General features: G+C 35.8%; 1 protein-coding gene across 2 annotated transcripts in view; it reads left to right on the top strand.

Annotated features, from left to right (window-relative positions):
* Positions 1-13,953, top strand: part of LOC140164815 (alpha-2,8-sialyltransferase 8B-like) — a 119,810-nt gene extending 105,857 nt beyond the window's left edge. For both annotated transcript variants that reach the window (XM_072188184.1, XM_072188186.1), the window contains 3 exons: positions 2,204-2,251; positions 3,420-3,968; positions 13,583-13,953. In XM_072188184.1, the coding sequence (XP_072044285.1) occupies positions 2,204-2,251; positions 3,420-3,968; positions 13,583-13,877 (892 nt within the window). In that variant the 3' untranslated portion in view covers positions 13,878-13,953. The remainder of the gene's footprint in view (positions 1-2,203; positions 2,252-3,419; positions 3,969-13,582) is intronic.
* Positions 13,954-24,796: the final 10,843 nt, after the last annotated feature.

The following is a 24,796-nucleotide window of genomic DNA, read 5'->3' as shown; positions in this document are numbered from 1 at the left end:
TTTGTGAAGAAATGAGAAAAAGAAATTGGACAAAGTGGTATGCAAAATGAAGGGGCAAATCTTCTCGTTCAATTGGTGGCATCAGTATCAATGAAGCGTACATGCTTCTAATGATATAAGCCAAAAGGTGGTACATCACTGATGTTTTAAATTCACTTCATTTTGGAAAGCTTACTATCAACGGATTTCGTTAAAATTTTGGATATGTGTTGCTAACACATTAGGGAAATAATGTTGATATGTAAAATGGGAATAAGCTGTCCCTGATCTCTTTTATGACTTCATGAACTTGGTGCTCCACAACTATCAAAAAACGAACCAGTTAAAATGCTTCTATTTTCAATGTTGAGCTATATTTTGTATTTTGAACTTGCGACACTATTTCACTGAAACTTAATTAAGCCATAGGTAACAGGTTACCACAACCACACTACAGCAATGTTGAAAAAGATTGTATTTTTTGTCACCCATACCACCATATTAGGTAGTTTTCCGTAAGGTTCATTTTTGTGATTTTGGTAACTATTTTATATTTATTTGCCCAATTCATCTCAACTAGGCAATCTAAATTGTACTCACCATTTACATCCCAAGGTATTTTAGTATATCCACCTCACATATTTCCATTATATATCCAGTAACAGACAAAATATCAAAATTGATGCCTCATTATGACATGTATGATATCACAGACTACCACATGTTGATGCCTGAATTTGACCTGAACCAATTGACCTATAACCTGACCTTTGATGACCTTATAGCCTTTTTTAATCTCTTTTCCTAACACCACATTATAGAAGATAAATACATGGTGTACTATTAAATTGTCTATGTGGAAGAGATTAGGCCTATTTAATTTATTCAGTGTTATAATCAGTGAGTACATTTCTATAGATGGTATAACAAAGGATTTAATGTATTCTATTCATGCCCCCTACTTGAACATGTTGAAAAGAATAAATTATGGACAATTTATGGTTTGTTATGAAACACGCATCTGAGTTACCAGGATACATGTAAACAAAAAATATATAGGGCTAAAATGACTTACTATACAATGGTTTAAAAGCACCTTTTTTTATTATTATTTTATTTTTTTCTTTATTTCACATGATCCGTGCATATATTGCCTAGCTATAAATGAAAAAATATTTTTTTAGACCAATCAAACCAATACATGGGTGTAGTACTGAGGGTATTCAAGCTTGTAACAAAAAATGCCGACACGTTGTATGATTTGATCTAATGGCCATTCATCTATGAGATAAAGTTAAGAAAATTGGAATTTATTATCAACGCCGATGACGCCAATAACTGTCACTCCGTCGGTCGTGCTACGGTACGGTCCTTTGGTGTTTGTATGACCGTCCCACAGGCCATGTACGTACTGTATTATGAACATTGCATAAGGGTTTGACTAATATTTCCATCGTAATAATAAACCGTCTTATTCAAAATTTCGGATTTTAACAAACTACAGCACCTAAAATTTTGATTTATCCAGGGTATGTTAGTTTACTAAAGTACGTACATTACAATCGTGTAAAAACAGAATTTTGAAAAATATTGAGGGCGTCCTCCTAAGCAAATAAAATGTTACAATAAATTGTAGAAGAACAAGAATTACATTTGAGATATATAAACAATAAACATTATATTGAATGTTTTTATAATCGTCTTGTACAATGGAAAGACTTCGGCAAAATATGCAATGTATTCAATATTTGAAAATACATGACAATCTTACAGTATCCACAACCCCCCCCCCCCCCTCAAATCATTCATTCATTCATATTTTATTTCATCAATCATCAACATTACAAGTGACACTAGTAACTCAACAGAGTAATAATATTAAATCTAAACAAAAGTCAATGGTATAAATAAATAGCAATACATTTTAAGCAGTAACAATTAAATCAATATAAACCGAGAACAACAATATTAATATGTATGATTGAAATGTATAATGATATTATGAGCGTGCTTGTAGTAGTTAACACGGAAATACAACCGTGATGGTAATTGATTTGGCAGTACTTATGTGCTTATGTAATCTACTGTTACGGACCTGCACATACAACACGTCTGAATTTATTTTTTTAAACGTTTTAGTGATTTTTTTTGTTTTCGTCCAATATAAATCCAAGTAAACTGCTTTGTATATTAATCAAATATTTTTGGGTTTTTTTCTAAACAGTAAACATGGTCAACCTGATCAAGTATCTTTCGAGATGGATAAATTACGGTAAGCAGTTATGCTTGTGTTGTCCCGTTTCAATCTTATTTATCCCGTTCCCATTATTTTAGCTTCGTTCCTTTTCTTACATTTCCTGATTAATCTATTTCTTTACTCTTTTACTTTATATTTTGTTCTCGTTCTCATTTTGTTACTGCTTAAGGGATCTGGATGAGCGTTTTGAGCGTTTCGACAGTATTTTTTGTGGGACATGAGAGCACATCAGACATATCGAACTGCATTCTGAATACGAAGAATGTCTTTCTGATATCAAATAATTTTCATTTTTTGAAATTCACGATATAATACAAATTTTATGAAAAATTATTAAAATTTGATATTTTTCACATTTTTGATATATAACAGTCCTCGAAGTAAATTTTATAAATCTAATGACATATTCTTAAAGTGTATGTAGCTGGGAGGAAAAAGCCGACGATCAATTGAAAATTTTGACCTTTCATATTGGAGATATGGATTTTTTTCCCCTAGAAGACCTCATTTTTTTTGGTGCTTTGGGAAAAAATCCATATCTTCAATACAAAAGATCAAATTTTGCAATTGATCGTCGGCTTTTCATCCCACTTACATACACTTTAAGTATAAATCATCAGATTTATAAAGTTTACTTCGAGTATCAATTAAATATCAAAAATATCAATTTACAATCATTTGGCATAAAATGTGTATTACATTGCGAATTCAAAAAGAATTCGATATGTTTGATGTGCTCTAATGTCCCACAATAAATACTGTCCAAACGTTCATACCCCACCCCTTAATGTTGTTTTCATTTCTTGACCACCACCCAAACCCAACTTTTTATCGTCTTCGTAATACCTTTATCCTTACTCCTTAATCCCAATATTCCATTAGAGAATGAATTTGGAGAAAACCTTCTGATAATTACAAACACTCGCTGAGCAGCAAGACCTTCCTTCTAAGCTTTTAATCCGATAAGCTGATTATCTATTTGTTTTCATGAATTGGAAGACATTCTTTGATGAATTACTGAGCTCAATCATCTGAAATTACTGGAGTGTGAGCTTTCCAGGCTGGTGGCTCAGCATAGTATTTTATTAGCAGAAGGTTTTCTCCCAATTCATTTCCTAATGCCCTGCATTATTATTATTTCTATGTAGGCATAATTTTAATATGTCATTGTATTTCTAAACAGACCCCGCATATTGAAGATTCTTCCAGTAAGTAGAACACTTCGTGCCTTCTACAAACAAGGCGAACAAGACAATTATTCTAACTCAACAAAGAAGAACAGTATGCTCCTCTGCAATTGTACCACTGATCTTTCTTTTGGGATATTAAGCCGAAAATTCAACACTTGCGCTGTTGTAGGAAATGGTGGAATCCTCCAGAACAGTCGATGTGGAAAGGAAATTGATAGCACGGACTTCGTTCTAAGATTTAATATGGGTGCACTAAAAGGATACATAGATGATGTTGGATTTAATACAACTATTATGAGTATAAATACGGAAGGAATTGGCTGGATGATTGGTAATTTAACAAACGGAACTGATTTACTCAAAGCATTTTGGCAAGAAAGGTTGTATTCTTTACCCGAAAATACAATTCTTTGGCATATGAAACATCCAAACACAAGTCGACCTGTCTTACGGACAATGTATGATATACTATACGGAAGTAATCATAAAAGGGTACCACGTTTAGCATTTGCAACCGCCAACTTAGTAGCGCCGACAGCCAAGTGAGTATAGACCCAAAGACCAATAAGAATAAAACACGTGGGTACTCAGAATTGGTTTGTTAGGTGCCTCCGACAATTGAAATAAGAATGACCCTTCGTCATCGCTATCAATTCACCTTTCTGTAAATCCCATAAGCCTTTGCAGGTAGACCTGAGATGTCGTCATTTGACGTCACGCCGATGTGCACATCGTCAAACGATCATCGTTACTGCGCATTTAAAAGCCGTGTGAAGTGCGCAGTAACTATGTGCGCATCGGAGTGACGACATCAGAGGACATAATCTCGAAATGCTACGAAGGTATGACCACCCGAGTGGTGTTAATGAAAGAGGAAAAGTAAAGAATATAAAATAAACTAGAGGTAAGTTAGGCGGATGACTGTGACGATCTGATCAAGCAGCAATACTGTGCAGGATAGTATTAATTTTAATAAGACTGTTTCATTAATTGCCGTTTTAATATACCTTGATCGTGAGAAGCTGGCATTTTGAAAACTTGATTTTTGACCTCTGTATGACCCCCTTAATGACCTTAAATGAATTTTAAAATATTTAAAACATGTTAAGAATGTCATAAGGATCATTGCATTTAAATTTCAGCTCAATTGGAGCATTTTGAGAACCTTGACCTTTGACCCCTTTATGACCCCTTAATGACCTTAAATAAATTTTTAATGTTTAAAACATGTTTAGAATGTCACAAGGATCATTGCATTTATATTTAAGCTCAATCGGAGCATTTTCAGTTAAAATTACCTTTTTTGACCCCTGTGACCCCTGGATGACCTCCAGCGTTTGGAAATATTTTTATTATATTCTTTATGTTTTACTCTTTCATATGACACCACTCATGGGGTCATACCTTTGTGGCATTTAGAGATATGTCCATTTCAGACCAAGTGGTTAGTCAGTTAGTAAGCTAGTAAGTAAGCTAGTAAGTAAGCTAGTAACATTCATTCTTATACACGAATCCGACGGGAGCTGTTTCTACTCCTCAACCGTGGGTGGCGCTGTTGCGTCCGCCATTGCCGGGGGCCATTTCGCGCTTGATTCAAGTTCACGTGCACGCTGTATGTTCACCTTTCATCTGTTTTAAGCTATTTCAATCCCGATTTTAATCAGGTTAATACTACAATTTTTTCATGATTAGGTCTACCTTATTTTGAGGAGCTGTGGTCGGAACATTTTCGAGCATTTAGACCTACAATTATATTGATGCTTAACTTTAGGCCTGGTATGCTAGGCCTTGGGCCTGACTAGTCATTTATTTTTTTTGGTTGGTAGGCCTACTCGGCATTGACACGGGTAGCCGACCCTAGCATAACTCGCCGGCTCTCACAATCGATATTGGCATGTTGGTAGTGTTCATTTAGACAAGGTTTAACTTCAAGTCAGGGATCTAGAGGTGGGATTCATTCATGATTTATCAATAAACGATCGAAGCATATACTCGGGCCCATGGGCCTACAATAAAAAACGCAACACGTTTTGTGAGAGCAAAGCAGGGTTCGTATGGGTCATGGAATTTTGCTTTTTCATTTTCCAGGCCTGCAAAGTCATGGATTTCAGAAAATCTCTGGAAAGTCGTGGAATTTCACAATTTGCTCCCCAAAAAGTTTCTCTGATTAATAATATTATTTTAAACCAAAAATGGTAATTAAATTTATTAGCTTTTTCATTTAATACCCTTTTCCGTGTTTTTAAAATCCATTCCGATTGTTAGGCCTACTTTCTAAATCGGAAAGTAAAATCACGCATTTACCGGCCAGCACCTGCTGGGTAAATTATGCACAGAAATTATGCCACTTGTCCACTATTCCGCCGTCTGAAGGTATATATTTAGTTAACTATTTAGCTATTTTGGTGCAAAATAATAGGCCTAGAAGATGATTTCCGACATCGTTTTCGTTCCGACTTTGGGATCATGCATGAATGCACATTAATTTTTTTATTAAATAGGCCTATAGGCCCTACCTAAAAGATGATTTCCGAAATAATACTTCTGACTTTCAGATGGTTCATGCACATTAATATTTTTTTATTAAGTAGACCTATCTAGGGCCTAACTGCTATACACATGCTATGTCGTCTGAAGGTATATGGGCAATTCCGTATGAGAGCAAATTCCAAATGGTGAAAATAGTTGATATCTCCAAAAACACTGGTGCCACAATATTACAAATTTGGTATGAAATGATAGAGTAGAATAATATAATTTGATGCGTATTGCAGTTATATTGAAATATATTGAAATATGTTTACTACTCAGTACTGATTTTTTTTCAAAAGACATGATTTTCTGCCCAAAATTTTGTTTTTGAAAATGTAAACATACATGTTACATTCCGTTACCGTGGAATTGCCCATTTAGTAAAACTAAATTTATTTAGCTCTATAATAGGCCTACAAGATGATTTCCGACATCGTTTTCTTTCCGACTTTCGGATCATGCATGCACATTATTATTTTTTTTATATTTAATAGACCTATAGAATGATCTCCGATATAGTTAACGTCCGACTTTCAGATGGTTCATGCACATTCACATTAATATTTTATTAACTATCTAACTACTACACGTACATGCTTTGTTGTCTGAAGGTATTTAGTTAACTATTTAGCTCTATTGGTGCAAAATAATAGGCCTAAGATGATTTCCGACATCGTTTTCGTTTCGACTTTCAGATCATGCACGCACTTTGTTTTTTTATTTTAACATGTATAGGCCTAGACCTACAAGATGATTTCCGAAATAATTTGTGACATGATCAAGGGGAATGAGTCGGATGTCACTAATATTGTGTTTGAGATATTGGCAAAAACAATGTTCAAATTCTTTTGTTTTATCATTGTTTTTAGCCATTGATAAATTGCTCATAACTCGGTAACCAGACGTCCGATTTTGATGGAGTTTGCATCAAAATGTAGCATTAATTTGTAAACAGCTAGAAAATGATGCAAAAAACTTCTAATTGAAAATTGCCGACAAGTGACTCAGCCCCCCCTGATGATGTCACATTTACTTCATCAGACCAGTTCAGATGGTTCATGCACATACTTTTTATTAATTATTTAACCCGGCTATCTAACTGCTACACATGCTTTGTCGTCTGAAGGTATTTAGTTAGCTCTATATTGGTGCAAAGTAATAGGCCTACAAGATAATTTCCGACATTAATATTAACCATGCATAGACAACTGGTATACATTTTCTAATTAACATTAGCACTAGGTTTTTTCTTGTTTTTTCTCCTTTTTTTGTTGTTGAAAACATGCCCTAACAAAACCCGATGTTAGGCCTAAAGCTCTGGTGGGTGGTCCACCTGAATCAATGAATTGTTAGTTTATGCATAGGTCATGTTATAAAGCCAGTGCAAAAGTATTAAAAATGCTTCGTGCATAGTTGAATATGGGAACGTGGACATTTTAAAGTGTTGTAACTTGAAAATGGAGCTTCTTTGAAAATTGTTTTGACAAAAATAAATGCCAATTGCTATTGTCATTTTTTTTCAATGTGAAGGTGGTTGAATTAAAGCATATTTTGAAAGTAAAGTGTCCCTTACTATGGTTAGGGTTTTGAAGTACACAAATAGTACAATTGTATGAAAATGGTTGGTGCATTATATACCAGGGAAAGTCATGGAATTCTTTAATTAAAGTCATGGAAAGTCATGGATTTTTTTTGCTCATGAAGTGTAAGAACCCTGCAAAGATTTGTGCCGCCCGGACTTTTTCAAAAATCAGTGAGGGAGTCCCTTATTATTTGTTATTTATATGTTGTTTTTTACCATCCATTTCTGTGTAAAATTGCAATTGCAAAGGCTTTGGCAACACATCATAAAAACGGGGAGGCCCCTAATATATTTTGTTATTTCCCCAAAGCCCTAGGCCTACCCCTAGCTTGCAAGAGAGTGTTTGCAATACATGTTTATAAATGGTAAGCAAGAACTTGTAAACATGTCTTTTCATTGCAACAATTTTAGAAACAAAGAAAGGGACCAAAGAAGAAAAAATAACAAAAATATTTGTTCAATTTGTCGCCGAAGAAAATCGTCAGTCAAAGACCGATAATTTTCTTGTTCTTTTGTCGCTTCTTAATTAAAAGCATTCATCATTTGCATTTTTTTAAGTTTAAAACTCTACTTCTGATGAAAATTTTGCGATATTTTATACTACTTAAAAGTTAAAACTATTTTCAATAGGGCCTACACCTGTAGGCCTATCCGGTTCTTTAAACCAGAGCTAATCGACCGATGCTTTTTAACACTTTTCATACGGATGAAATAAGCTTTTGTTTACAATATTTAGGCCTACGCTACGGCGAAAAAAGATGCATAAATTCACTTTTTTGACAAGTAAATTACCTTGAAATTCTAGTTTTGGCCAGTCTCGAACATCATCTGCCTAAGCAGCCATGGCAATTTGATGATGGTGACAGTGAAGTGAACTTAGAGAAGCATATCCAAAGTATTGTTGTTGTTTGCCTATGCTATGCTGCACAAATGGCCCCCGTAATGGCGGCGATGTAAGAGGGCGCCCTTTCGAGAGTGCGCGGTCGGATTCGTCTATAGGCTGATACCAGAGGATGTTTAAAGACATTCCCATGACCCAATGGGGTTTCTGACCTTGGTATGTCTGGTTTTTGTACACATGTGGCAAGTTGACCATACTTTGCATTGGGATTGTGTGCAAATATCTGACGTTTTCATCCTATTATTTAACATTGAAAACATCAAGACTTAGGAATAAAATGAATGCAGTGGGACAATATGAATGTTTCCTGTAAGAAAATCAAATATCAGTCCTAAGTCTCAACTATTAGCTCGTTGGCTGCAGTTTTAAAATGACCATTTTGTGTGTGTGGCAATGGGGACTTTGCCTCTAAAATTAGGTTATATTGGTCAAATTTCCCAATCATAGTGCATTGTAGGAATGCCTTTAAGCCTCCTCTGGGCTGATACCATTTCATGGTTCAGCAAAAATACAGAACTATTATTTTTGGAATAAAAAAAATATTATCCGGTTTTACCAAATGAAACATAGCTTCTGGCTACTGGCAATAAAAGTCCAATTTTAATATTTGGTCAATTTTTGGAAATAAGGGCCAAAAACATGCATTTTTAGGGTGTTTTTCGACCTTTTTCGTATTTTGTGACGATCGGGCCCAAAGACTTGATTAAAGACTAATTTCAAGTTATGCATTCTAATTTATGAAAACACATTTTCCAATCTTTTTCATAACCAATTAGCAAAATAACATATAATATTAAAATTATGAGCTAATTCTTAGCCTATACTCAAGATTTTGAATGCTTAGACTTGTGCCAAGTCTTACAATTTTGTCACTACAATAATTGTAAGAAAGCATGCAAAAAGGCATGTTTTTGGACCATTTTATCTCAAATTGCAAAAATATTAAAATCTGACTTTATTGCCACTTAGAACTAACTAAAGGATTATTAGGATTTAGCTATGTTTCATTTGGCAAAACAGGATAATATTTTTTTTTTATATAAAAGGTGCTGTATTTTTCTGGAATAGTGAGTAGAGCACAAAAAGAGCCCACATAGTGTGATGTTTGTTACTTGTTACACGTACTGCGTTGTTAAAGTATATTATATTGCTAAGAATCACGTGCCTCTTAAATATTTCAAGTAAAAAAGGTCGTTTCTCGCCGCAACCAGTCTTTCTATATAAACATGATAAATCCAATATGTACTGAAAGTGTATGTAGCTGGTGTGAAAAGCCGACCGCCATATGGACAATTTGACGTTCAAGATAATATGCAAGAAATATCCAAATATACTGATACAGTGGGCCTCCATTGACGTCCACACCCCCTGTGTGAGAGATTAAGGTCAGGTCATGGATTTCACAATTGGCTGTTCCAGTTGAAATTCATACACCCCTATGGAAGACATGACCTCAATCTTCCACGCAGGAAGTGTGAATTTCAAATGGGGTTACATGAATGGGTGACTCTGTTTAAAAATTTACTGTACACCCCTGTGTGGGAGAATAAGGTCATGTCTTTCATAGGGGTGAATGGATATCAACTGGAACCGCCAATGGATTTCACAATGGGATATACAGGGTGTCCCAAAAAGTAAATCAAGTGATCAAGTAAATGTTGGTATGTAAAGAAGCCTTTATCCGTTAGCTTTAATAAACCGAAACAATTATTTCAATCGGCTCATAACTTTTGAAGATATGCTATTTTAAAGAAATGTATCCGTTTTTTCACTCTGTCCACGGAAGAGGTTTGGCTACTTCAAAGATTGATATACCATGCATGAATATAAAACATTCCTCGATGATAACTTTATAAAATAACAACTTTATTTTAGGAAATGGGCTTTACCGGTGGACTTATGGGTTATGGATTTTGTTAAGTGTCATTAATTTGGGCGAAATTGATGTGGGATGAGACTTCTTTTGCTATACTTGCAATTACTTATGTTTTTCTCGGTTATTTTATGCCTTTTTGTTTTATTATGTTTCTTACTTTCTTACTTTATTGTTTCTTGCTTTCTTTTTATTGACAACATAAGTCATTTCTCTTTTTGGAATAAAATGTAGCCCTGAAAAGGGCGGTTTAGCATGTTTAGTTTGTCTGTAGCTCTTTTGAAGTGAGTTTACTGTGCTGCTCTGTCCTCTACCTGGTTGCCTCCTTGACGAATACAGGTTTCAGCCCTAGTCCTCATTGCATCAATTGCGTTGCGTACCAAAATTGTCCGCCAGATACTTGCGAATATATATAGCAGTAATACGTTTGCAAAGATCTTGGATTTTGCCACAAGTGAAGAAATCAAGTGGTGTGAGGTCTGGTGATCTTGCAGGCCACTCCACAGCATGACCCATCCCAACCACTCTGTTTGCTATCCGTGAACAGAGTGAAAAACGGGTACCTGTCTTTAAAAGGGCATATCTTCAAAAGTTGTGAGCCGATTAAAATAATTGTTTTAGTTTATTAAAGCTAACAAATAAAGGTTTCTTTACATATCAACATTTTTTGATTAACTTTTCAGAAATAGGCGGAAAAGAGGGCGCAATGAGGGGCCTCTTTTTTTTGGGACACCCTGTATATTTCCAATTCAAATCCATATACTAAGAAAGATCTTCCACACAGAGAGCAGAGGTTGATTCAATGTAATCCCAGCATGCAGTGTAATGTAATAAAGGATCGAGCCATTTCAACACCATTTCACATTCAAATTTATGTACAAAATAAGATCCACTAGTTTTGATGGAATATTCGTCGAGACTTTTATGTTTTGAATTAATAATTGGGTACGGGTAATGTTTGTGGATACATTGCTACCAAGAAAGTTAAAAAGTCTTGTGTTTTTAAAACAATTTTAGATATTTTAAATGCTTGGGAAAATGCCCGGGAAAAGGAGGTGGAACCAGCAAAGTTTTCTTGCACATGCATGCATGCAGACGCATAGCTTATCTTGTTATATACGTCTAGCCCTTTTCTATTCACAGATTATCCATTGTATTCCTTTTGTTTGAGGTTCGTTGCCTCGACCATTACCTAGAGTAATGGAGGTAGCTAGCTGCCCAGAGACCGTTATCAACACAATAGCTCAAGATAACGGTCTCGGGCAGCGAGCTAAACAAAAGGAATACCATGGACATTCTAGAAACACTATGGAAAGGATCACAACATACATGTAGAATCTGAGTTGGTTACTATTATTGGGCAAAAATGCATTTACAGCTCGATTTAAATGCAAATGTTACATGGCAAGAGAAAATTATAGAGGGCTCCTGCAGTCCGTATAACAGTAATTAAATTTTAATTAGCATAACGAAGTAAATATTCATAAATAAAAAGTAACCGTTTCGTTGAATGTAAACTCAGTACATGTATATAAACTTGTCATTGGTTTTTAGAAGGGAATCTGCCTTTATCCTTGCTCAACCCAAAAACGCTCAACGGTCCATGCAAATTAGCTGCTAGGCAAGAACCCCGGGATACTACCCGACCAGGGGAGCTTCGCAAACTAACCTGCGGTACTCATTACAAGTCAAAACATGCTCACCATACCTCAACAAGACACCGATTATCTATGGTAATGGTCTGTTTCTCACCCTTTATCCAGTCTGCCGCCTGGACAACCAATTCTTTAGAAATGCTTAGTCGCGCTAAAAGTCGATCGATACATGTAAAAATCAGCACAATTCAGAGATACACCTTTTTGCTATGAAATTAATTTTCTCGGTCAAATATAAAGCAATATTTTTTTTCTTCAGTAATGTCAGTTAAAAACTTGGTGCTTGGATATACATTTTTTTTTAAATCCTGGTGTTAAAATTAAGCATCAAATTGTGTCTTTTAGTGTGATATTTTTGATTTTTATAGGCCTTGAATTCGCCTGCGAGCTTTTTACGGAATTCATGTTTTAGCGTCTCAAACTAACATAGTTTGCTAAAGAAAGATATTTCCCACCTCTGTAAAGCACATCGTGTGGGTCTATATGTTATAGTTTTGTCAGAATTTCCGTTTTGTTTTACCCTTTTTCCATTCATGATCCGAAAATGTCAAACTAAGTAAAAGTAGGCAATGGTGAGTACTTTTATCTCGAGAGCAACCAGCATAAATAGTCGATATTTCCTTTGTTGTTATCCAGGTCAATTTTTCATTGAAAGCAAATTGCCCGACCAGCGATTAAATCCCCAATTGGGTGTTCTGGTTAAACATGATCAGTAGGAGCGCTATAGGTCTGGGAATTTCTTTGCTATATTGAAGTTCTGGCAACACTATAGCCATGCCGGTATTCCTATTAAACCCAGGGATATCGATCCACAATGCTAGTACTAGCCTTTAGATTTCACGTGTTGATTTAGAAAATTTTTCAGCCGACATTGAAAGATGGTGAAATCAAAACGGAAATTCTGACAAAACTATGATATATAGCTCACGGTGATGTGCTTTAGAAAGTTGGGGAAAATCCTTCATTAGCGAACTATATTACTTTGAAAAGCTAAAAGGTTGATCCAAGAAAAAGCTCGCGGCCCGAGCTGAAGCCTATAAAAATCGAATATCTTACACTAAATGACTGAATTTCAGGCCTAAGTTTAACACCAGGATTAAAAAAAAAATCAGTATCAAGCATTATAGTTTTTCCAGCCATTTACTGAAAAAATGAAAATTATTGCTTTTCATTTGGCTGAGAAAAAATTTTTACACTGAAAAGGTGTAACTCAAAATTTTGCTCATTTCAACACCAATTTCGATCGTTTGTATTGCCTCATTAAATGACTGAGTGAGCCTTGCAGAACAAAAGAATCTGTTGTGCAGGTAGCTGACTACGTATAACAACCATGACCATGCACAGCAGGAGCCCAGCGCAGTGTGATGTTTTCTGAAAATAACCATGTGTTTCTCAAACATGCTGTCAGTGGCTGCAATGTATTCTGGGCTTACATTTAAACAACCTCTGCACAGAGAGTTTGAATTTCAAATGGGTTTACCTGAATGGGTGATTCCGTTTGAAGTTTACACCCCCTTCGTAGGCTTCCAGTTATGGATTTCAACTGGAGTAGCCAAATAGCTTAATATTTTGTACTTATCCATATCTCTTTTGTTCTGTTCTTATTCATACAGAATCTGGAATATATCTCGCCCTACCAGTGGCTTAATCGGCTTAACATTTGCCACCGCTATTTGTAACAGAATATCCCTCTATGGATTTTATCCATTTTACAAGGATGAGAACAACAAACCTCTGTCTAATCATTACTATGAGAATTTAAAATTTAACTTTACGTCGGATTCAGTTCACACATATAATGAAGAATATTCCTTATTACGGGAATTAAATAGAACTGGTGCAATTCGGTTGGTAACATCACCGTGTAGCTATGGGAACAAGACTGCTAATACTATTAATGTACATTAAAGGAACACTCCGGCAATCATAAGGTTATGCCTTATATGTTAGAAGCAAGAATCACATGTTTTTATTTAAAACAAACAGCCAGCTCTCAAAACGCGATTTTCAAATTTCCAGCGCCGAAATTGCCTGAGGCAATGACGTCACGTCATGGTTATTTATGGTCAATTGTCGCCAGCCTTCATTGTACTACTAGGACGTCATTGCCACAAGCAATTTCGGTGCCCGGGTAATTTGAATTTATTTGTTTTTAAGATCAATGTGAATTTGTTTTAAATAAAACCACGTGATTCGTGCTTGATCATTATTTTTCTAACATATACGGCATAATGTTATGATTGCCGGAGTGTGCTTTTAAGAACACCTTAAGTTGTCTCATATATGTGTAAGAACACCTTAACTTGCCTCCTCTATTGTGATTGCCGGAGTGTGCCTTTAAGAACACCTTAAGTTGTCTCATATACGTGTATAAAAACCTTAAGAACACCTTAAGAATACCTTAAGAACACCTTAAGTTGCCTCCTATATTGTGATTGCCGGAGTGTGCCTTTAAGAACACCTTAAGTTGTCTAATATAATGTACGAATACCTTAAGAACACCTTCAGAATACTTTAAGAATACCTTAAGTTGCCTCCTATATATTGCTTCGTATATTAACTCTAACCGTACCAAACATCAAACAACCACAATTAAAAAGCATATGCTCGGGCAGGTATCCTACGTGATGCGATTGCGTCATCATGCGAACAGTCGATGGCGACGGAAAGCTTGACGCCCCCCCCACAAGTTTAGTTTTGGTAGGGACGTGACGCTGAGAATTTGAAAGTGGACCCATAAATATACCAATTTTTCAAAAATTTTGGACCCATTGATATACCAAAAGTCAAGATTTTCGGCAGAATTTAACCTTAATTGCCTTAGTTTGCACAAATTTTCCCAAACTTTTGGCAAAATTTTGACAATTTTGGCTAGATTAAGGAAACATTGGGCTATTTTCCGAAAAAATTGAGGAAATTGTGAAAAAAGGACCCATTCATATACCAAAATAGACTTTGAAAAAGGGGTCATATACCAAAAGGCTGAAAATGCTACCCATATTTGCGGCACGTACGTTCCCGTATGGTCATTTTACTGAGCCCCCCCCAGGACCGGCCAAGCTACCCAAGTGGCAAGGTAGGCCCGTGCACGTCTCTGGCACCCGAGGGATCGATGGTTCAAAATCGCACCCGAGAAAAAAGATTTCTCTTCTTCTTCGTTCTTTCGTCATTCCTTCCTTCTTTCCTTCCCCTCTCCAAAAAGCAACTAGAGCATTTGGGTTATAAAAATTGAGATGACTTTGAGATGGTTGACGCAACGCAAACCTATAACAAATTCTACTGGATTGCGAGCAAATAAATTGAGACCAGCTATCGTTTAGTTACGCCCACGCCCACAGACGAATAATTTATGTGAAACTTGCGCCATTTCCAATTTCTTGTACTATGATTCAATGTTGACACGCAAACTGCGACAGTTAATCGATCTTCTCATGTTTGTTGTGTTGCAGTGAACTCCTGTGATATGAGCACGTACAATTTGACGATTGAATCAACCATATCTTTGATTTTCCCCCAGAAAGTCGAATGCGCAGACAGCTGTTGCTCTTGCCATGCAGTCCAAGTTTTGACCGCCATGTTAAACACAGCTCCACAAATGATTCCGTGTGATCAATAGATATAAAATGGGTCCACTCTAATAAGCCCAATTGCCATTCTAACTTCCGATTTTTGAGAGCAGTTTTGGGACACTTTGACCTCTGACATATCGGGAAAATTTACGTAATTATTATTAATTTTCTTATTATTGTCACAATTTTGATCATTAAAAATACCAAATAATTAATTTATGAAATACTAATATTTTTTATATTTGTTTTAAATATTGTAAAACATTTTAGATTATATTTTGTATGTACAAAAACCCAATATTTCTGAATTTTCTGAAAGGTCAAAGGACAAAGTGTCCTAAAACTGCAAAAACTGTCCTACAATGCATTGCAATCTTCCAATGCCGATTGGGCTTATTGTAAATTACTGTTTGAGTGTGCATTTCCGTGTGACATCATTATATTGACATTTAAGGCTACGCTAAGTTTTGACGAAATCTGTCCTCAAATTTGATGCACATGGCAACATTCAAAAGTATTTTTTTCTGAAAATAAATCTCGTAGGAAGAAAATTCACAGTGCATTTAAAGGTAAAGGTCTAAGAATTCTTATTTTGATAATCATTTTATTCTGAGCTAAAGGGAAACCCTTGTTGCTAGTGTTTGAAATGTTAACTACATGTACATTCAAGCACCATGCCTGTTAATTTCTTTTATGACTTGATGAACTTGGTGATTTTCAGTGCTCCAAACCAAAACGAATTGGTTAAAATGCTTCTATTTTCAATGTTAAACTATATTTGGCATTTTTAATTTGCGACATAATTTCACTGTTTTATGACCAGTCTACAGCAATATAAATATAGAAAAAAAATCATTTCTCGTCACCCATACCACCCAGATTAGTAAATTCTATAAGCTTTATTTTTGATTTTTTTTATACTATACCTAGTAGCTGTGTTTACCTCAGCTAGGTCTTGTTTTGCTATTCGATCTTTCTTTCTTTCTTATTCCTGGCAAATTGTTCATTGAAGACAGGGCAAGGGGGTCACGGGCATAGATATTCGTGTTTTCTCAAATACAACCGTGCTTTCTAATCTAAACTACGCAAAAAAAGTTTCTTTATGGTTAGGAAATTTACCCACTATTAATATCTAGCGACCAATTTTGTACGTTTGCTAAATAATCGCATGCGCGAGATTGTCCTGCGCATTTTGACACCTCAATCACTACCCTACGACACTTTTGAGAAAAGATATGAATGTTTAAGTAACACGAGGTCGAAAATGAAAATTGCAAAGAAGCATATTCAACGGTTTAGAGCCGATTCATTGATCCAAGAAGATTTCATTATTCCCGCCTTTTCAATTTAAATTTAAAGCATTTTAATTGATGCATGTTGGATAATCCTTTGCTTATTGTGCAGATGAATGATCAAAGACAAAGGTGAGTGGGTACTAAGACATTTACGTTTTGAGAGATGGATTTGGAAAAGGGATTCAAAACAGGTCATGATTACAGCTGCATTCCTGGAAGCATAAGGAATTGAGACACATGAGTGGTCCAGAAGCCCTGATCTTAACCCCTTGGAGAACCTCTGGGATCAGCACAAGAGACGAGTCAACAAGAAGATAAAGGCAGATACAACTCCGGTGGGATTGCGTCGCATTTATCGTTATCAACGAGTGGAACGGGGTTGAGCAAGGTAACATTCGAAGCCTCATTATGAGCATGAGACGCCGCGTGGCTGCTGTAAGGGAAGCCAACGGTGGACACACAAAGTATTGAAAGATTGGAAAAGAAAGAGATTAATCTCAAGTGAAGTTGGAAGCGGCAGTATGATTAAACAAAAAATGTTATCTGCATGTTTGTTGTTTTGTGTGTTCTTTTATGCTGAAAACTTGAATAGGCCTTTTTGCAATTTTCATTTTTCGACCTCGTGTTACTTAAACATTCATATCTTTTCTCAGGAGTGTCGTAGAGTAGTGATCGAGGTGTCAAAATGCGCAGGACAATCACCCGCATGCAATTATTTAGCAAACGTACAACATTAGTCGCTAGATTTTAATAGTGGGTAAATTTTCTAACCATAAAGAAACTTTTTTTGCGTAGTGTATTTTGTAATGTACTTTGTAAATTGTATATACATGCTTGTTTCATGAAATATATTTTTTTAAACTGTATATCTTTTACATATATTTTATCATGTTGTGCTAAATTGATGTACCGGTACTTAAATTATTATTTTTGTTATACGTGGTAGTAACGTAGTTTTATGCATTGATTTGCATATTTTCTTTGTAAAGCGCCTAGGCTTTGCGCATGGGGTGCTATATTAAAACTTTGTTTATTATCATTAGGCTATATATTATTAGTAATCTGGTAGTAGTAGTAGTAGTAGTAGTAGTGGTAGTGGTAGTGGTAGTGGTAGTGGTAGTGGTAGTAGTGGTAGTGGTAGTGGTCGTGGTAGCGGTAGCGGTAGCAGTAGTAGTAGTAGTAGTAGTAGTAGTAGTAGTAGTAGTAGTAGTAGTAGTAGTAGTAGTAGTAGTAGTAGTAGTAGTAGTAGTAGTAGTAGTAGTAGTAGTAGTAGTAGTAGTAGTATTTATTCGTTATGAGTTTAGCAGAATGCAAACTATCAAGTCGCGTCTTTCTTAAATTCATGTTATGCAAGAAGTATCTTGAATTATGGAACAAGGGATCAAATTAAATGCCAATAATTTAGGGGAATAAAGACGTATCGTGCCGAATAAGGTACCAAAATACGCAAAACAAACTTCTCCATATATTGACTACTTCAGTTGTTAATTAGTGTCTTTAATATCTTGCTTTTGTTTGAAGGTCCGTAACCCGATAGCCAGCATCACCCCCGATGTGTCTCACAAAATGACTTGACTTACTTGTGACTAAGACAAAATGAGTTGGACTTGGACTTGGACTTGACAAAAATGACTTGTTACCAACACAAGTCTGAGGTTACTTTTCTGTCAATTGAAATTTATGGATGTACTGTAGAATTTATGAATATTAGTAGGCCTACAATTACATTTATGAATTATCCGCTGGCGGGCCTCGTGTCCGGCATAACCTGAACTGGAAATAAATAAATACACAAATAAATAGTGCCCTCAATCAGCGACACGTGCTCGGCGTGGAAAGTAAAAGTGGGCGGCCTATGTCGAGTTGCAAACTTGGAGTCCTGTACTGTATAAACCCAGCAAACACAAAAACGTTTTAAATAAGTTATATTTTGGGTTTTGGTTTAGTTCAAAACGTTTTGATAACATTATAATGTCGGGTTATATAAAGGTCATAAAATCGTTTAAAACGTTTTGTATGAAAACACACTACAACAATATTTTTAAAATGTTTTCGAAATGTCATTATAAACTATTTTTGCAAACATTTTTTGCCAAATATTTTGTCAACATTTAAATAACATTATGTTAAAATACTTGCACCCAGCAAACATAGAAATGTTCTTAAAATGATTTTTACAAAACGTTTTAATAACATTTAAATGTCGGGTTATATAAAGGTCGTGAAAACATTTTAAAAACATTATTGTAAATATTTAGGGCAAACATTTTTTGCAAAATATCTTTTCAACCCCAAAATAACATTCTGTTTAGAATGATTTATACCAAAACATTTGTGTTTGCTGTGCAGTAAATTACCAACAAATGTTATTTAATGTTATGAAAACGTTTTATACCATTAATGTACCCTTTATAAAACCCGACATTTAAACGTTTTCTTACAACCTTTTATAACCTTTTGCGAATGATGTCGAAAACGTTTTGTGTTTGCTGGGAAACTGATTAAGGCTTACCCCTACATCGATCCCACCGACCACTCTATTTCACTTTTTCTCAAATCAAACCATAGTCAAGTTATATAGAAATAAATAGCTAAGCGTTCTGGTAAATAATCTGTTTTTTGTTCAAGACCGATTTACAATATTCTGGCTATTGCTGCATGCTAAAAAGATGTAGGGTCATTTGTTAAGTTAAATATGTGACTGTTTTGAAAACACATTTGCTGGTTTATTTTGAGTGAGCTTGAAAAGGGTGAACACCGAATTAGATCTGGTGAACACTGAAAAGCTCTTTGCAGAATAAAATAAACAACAGCACAGTTAAACTTTGTGTCTGGTGCCATAATGCTTACAAGTACATTTTAATGCTATTTTTAATTGTTAGTTCAACTTCAAACTTGCGACTACTAAAGTTTGGGGAACTGCAGAAGCCAAAGTAATTATAAAGTTAGCCTGGAACAGCCTAATGTTATACCTGTATCAGAATAATTATTTTGCCTTTCTTTGTGCAGTCTCACAAACTTTGTTACAAGATGTTCTTTCGGTTTGTAATACAGGAGATTACTGTAGTGCATCCTGCTGGATAGACCCATCTAGGCTGATGTTGTTGGGAAGTCAAGTGACTTTACTTGTTATTTAGTATAGTTGTCACCATCTATTAGCTTGGACTTGGACTTCACTTGGCAGTACCTAAGGTTGGGAAAGGGAAATGGAAAACATATATTCATATTAGATACAAAATTCTACAAATATGAAACACGAAACTTGGCAAAAACAAATTGAGTTGAATCAACTTGTTCTTGAACTACCAATGTGACCATTTTTATTACGAAGCTTCACTATTATAGTGTATCAGACTTCATTACTGTACTCCAAAACTCAATTTGATTTCCGCCATATTGAATACCCATCAACAAATCATACCATGACCAACTGGTGAATAGACAAGTGACTTGTGATAAGTTGTGACTTACTTGTGACTTGACTTGTGATTTGATGATTTGTGACCTGACTTGACTTGCAACTTTTTCAAAATGACTTGACTTATTTGGGACTTGGACAAAAGGACTTTTGACTTGGACTTGACTTGCAAAAAATGACTTGTTGACATCTCACATTTTTCTCATTACCATCCTGAAATTTGGCACTCCAAGTCGATATATTTCCGAAGAATTATTGTGAAAAACAAGCTAATCTGGTTTACAAATATATGTATACTTATGAATGATATCGCGATAAATTCAGTCTCTTCCGCAGCTAGTTTGGTTCCACAACCTCCACAAAAACACTTTTTTGTTTGCATATGGAGAGATTGGAACTAAACTAGCTGCTCTAGAGACTGAACTAAATTCGGCTCCGAGATATTCAGTAAATATTGGATAGCGCAATTGGTTGGCATAGTGGGTTGGTACGCTCAAGGTGCCGGGTTCAATTCCGGGTAGTGGCAGGAATTATTTTTCTATCCATTTTTAACGCAAAAACCTTTACTTTCATCTGAAAATTTACATGTTGCACTGGGAAATATATTTTGTTTCTATTTTTTTGTCTGAATCGGTACTGCATAGGTGCGAAAAGAGCAAAAAACGAAGCTCGGAAAAACACATTTTACGTTCAACTTCGGGCAACAGCGTCCACACCAGGTAAATCATTATTCAATAGAAATACTCCTAAACCGCATATATTTTTTTTGCATTGCAATTATTTGAGTGACCGCCACTTGAAATATTTTCTGGTATTTATCCCTAGCTATAGAGGCCCTGCATACTTTTATCGATTGGCTCCAAACAAAGGATTTGAACCGGTGAAGAACACCGTAATAATTGGCGCAGTGCAGTCCAAATGTTGTCAGCAATCTGTTCGCGGTGCATTTGTTATGTGTGCGACGAACTGTCGCAGTAGATTGCAATCATGCTTTTGTTGAATGCATTCGAGTAGTCCGCCATATTTACGCGATGATACGTCATATGCACAACCTCTATAATGTAAAAAGAGAAACATGATGGTATATTTACTAGTAATATGCATTGAATATCTACATCTCAACTTGGGTAGAAAACCATGAATATGTCCCGTCATCTTTGATCTCTATAAAACATATTTTAATGCTTGCAGTTGAAAATACAGGGTGTCCCCCAAACAAACAAACCAGAACCCTCATTGCACCCTTTGTTTCTTCTTTTATATTTATCAAAATTTGTTATGCAAAGAAACCTTTAGTCGTATAGCTTTAATAAACCAAAACAATTATTTTAATCGGCTTACAACTTTTGAAGATATGCCCTTTTAAAGAAATGTACCATTTTTCACTCTGTCCACGGATAGCAAAAAGAGTGGTTGGGATGGACCATGCTTCGGAGTGGCCTGCAAGATTACCTGACCTCACCACTTGATTTCTTCCTTTGGGCCAAAATCCACTCGTGAGCTTTGAGACAAACTTTATTTTTGGCCTAAGCTTCTGTCGGGGCTTGCGTAGTGGGAAGAAACTTACCAATCAAATTGAATCAATCGTATTTTATACCCAGCCTGAGTACCTCGGCATCTCTCTCAAAACTATCAAACATGACGAAACAAACTCGTCATGCGTGGCTGTTGAAGAACTGGTCTTCATGGCAATTTCTAACAATGAAGATATCGAGAATGATGAGGCTGTGGAGCAGTGCAGCATGTTGTCGTCACTGTCTGTTTTGGTTACTGCCATATTATACAGAAAAATGTATCGAAAATAAAAGAGGAAAATGAAAAATATAAGAGAGCATCCCACCTTTTCAGAACTGGTAGTGGAGAGAGGTATGTAACTAATGCCAATTAGTATGAACGTGTAGCTACTGGGGCAAACTGGTTGTCAGTATACAACGTGCGTCCTGTTTCCATCTGGACATGCACGAACTAGAATACGCCATATCGCATATACATGTTGTTTGCCGGACCAGAATTTAAATTTATGAAATGATATACCGTAAACGTTCGCCTAATGGCGCTTTTGGATTCTTAGAAATGTGAGAGCGCCATCCTTGTAAAATCTCAACAGCATTAAGGATACGTGTATGTTAAATTGAGCAACCTGGACATAATGCCTCAGAAAAAAATATCGTGACATGACCCAATACTTTAGGTCACTAGGTTAGTTGCTAGAGCAGCAAATGTTTTGGGGTTTCTTCAGGTATTCTTTCTCAAAGTACCATTGGACTTAATTTGTAAATCGATTCATACGTTATACCTAACTCATTTTAGTAAATCTTTTTATAACATTGTAATTTCTTCATATTTTTTTAATATTCTTCAGTTCAAAATTACACCCTTCTATTGTCTGACCCGTTAGCTCAGTCGGTAGAGGGTGCGCCTTGAATGGTGAATGGTTCTTGTTCGAATCTTGATATCTGTCCCCACTTTTATGCGAAGAAGGGTCAAGAAATGTTTTTGGATTTTGTCCCCATTTTACGAACGAATATTGTGAATTTTTTTTAATTTAACTTTTTTTAGATAAATAGGCACTGCGAACAAACGGCAACAAACACTAGGATCCACAACATGCTCATCTATCAGGGCACAGTTCTTTAACCCCAATACATTTTGCACATTTATTAAATGACCTTTGAAAATTTGGGTACTAAAACTCATACTCTGCAACTGGAGGTCAAATTTTGCACTATGATTGTTTACTTGAGGTTATTGAACTATGCCATTGGGATGAGGTCATTGTGGTCCATAGTGAAAAACCGCTGACAAAATTTGCTCCACCTGCTACCTATCAATGCGTGATATATTCCACTACATTTAACAGTTAAATGACCTTTGAAAAATAGAACGGCCTCAATGTTTCAAATTGTGTAACTACATTACTTTATTCATTTATGCATGATAAATGATCAGCTATTTTTTCTTTTCTTAACGAACCCAAGTAGATCAGACCATTGTTCATATAACTATCAGACCACGAAGTAGTTACGTAACTCCGTGATGGTATCGGAACCAAGCACTGTTTGTATGACGATCATTACGATCACGCTATTTTGGTATGCCTTTTTGTGTACTGATTGTTTCGATCGTGGTTCATTACTTAAGCGCGTGATCCCGTTGACATAGTAACATTGAGGGTGTTTATAGTGAGCCAGATTATGCGGTATTTAGCTGGACTGCCACGCAGTCTATATTTGTTTATGTTTTACTAACCATTGCAAATCTAGACTACGCGGTAGTTTAGCTAAATAACGGAAAGATTGTCTCACTCTAAACACGCTCTAATATGGAAAGCCATTGGGGGTATTGTGTTCCTTCCAAAGCGCCTTATAACATGTTCTCATTGTGTTGTGGAATCCTAGCCAGTATTCAATGATAGCTATAGAGGCCTTGCGTTTATCGATTGGCTCCAAACAAAGGATTTGAACCAGTTTCTTCCCCGTAATCATGGCGCAGTGCAGTCCATTCAATCAAATGTTGTCATCAACCTATTTGATCGTAGTGCATTTTGTTATGTGTGTGAGACGAACTGTCGCGGTAGATGCAATCATGCTTTTGTTGAATGCATTTGAGTAGTCCGCCATATTTACGGGGTGATACGTCATATGCACAGCCTCTATTCAGTTGGTCGTTGTATGATTTTGTTCGTTCACTCATTCAAATTTTATTTCTATCATTTGAAGACTGAGCCTATTATGATACATCCTCCGTGGGACAGTTTCAAACAAATATAGCTAGGGATTATTGGGGCAGAGGTTATCTTTTGAATCCTCTTAGAGGGCTATCATTTTTTTTCGGAAGGGGGGTCCCTAATTTACAAAAAGTCTGCGTCAATAAAATTACGCACCCCCTATTTCGGCAACAAAAATTTTATGATCCCAAACCCCAAAATTGTATTGAAATCAGTCTTTTTGAATAAAATAACACACTTTCTGTGGTCATCGTGTGCCTCCCTACATTTTGGTCATAAAACATTTATGACCCCCTCCTATTATTCTTTCCAAGACTTTATGATCCCCGTATATTTGGGCCCCCCCCCCCCCCTTTCGAATAAAATGATATACCTCTTATGACCACTGATGCATAGGACACTCGCGCGAATTGAAAGACTTGTCGCACGCGACAGTTCGTCTCACACACATAACAAATGCCTATACAATCAAATAGGTTCATTACAACATTTGATTGAATGGATTGAGTTACTCTTAAATGAAACGATAAAACAAAAAAAAAAAAAAAAAGACACATAAAAGATAAAATTATAAAATTATATAAACAATGTTAAAGATAAAATCAAGAAAATAGAGAATAAAATTTCCTCAAATCAGAAAAAAAACATTGACAGACATCATAATCTGTCAGAAATTACTGCATGAGATTCGAACCATCAATCTTCTCCACAAGTTCCCTTTATCCTCGCACTATAGTCTAATGCTCTGCTCACTGGGCCACAACGTATCAGGTGAATGATTACCGCATTATCATGAACAAGTTTGTTCGATCTTGTTC

This window comes from Amphiura filiformis, chromosome 11 (genome assembly GCF_039555335.1).
Source record: "Amphiura filiformis chromosome 11, Afil_fr2py, whole genome shotgun sequence".
NCBI classification, from domain to species: domain Eukaryota; kingdom Metazoa; phylum Echinodermata; class Ophiuroidea; order Amphilepidida; family Amphiuridae; genus Amphiura; species Amphiura filiformis.
The sequence above is the reverse complement of the archived record's forward strand: the minus strand, read 5'-3'. Positions and strand labels throughout refer to the sequence as shown.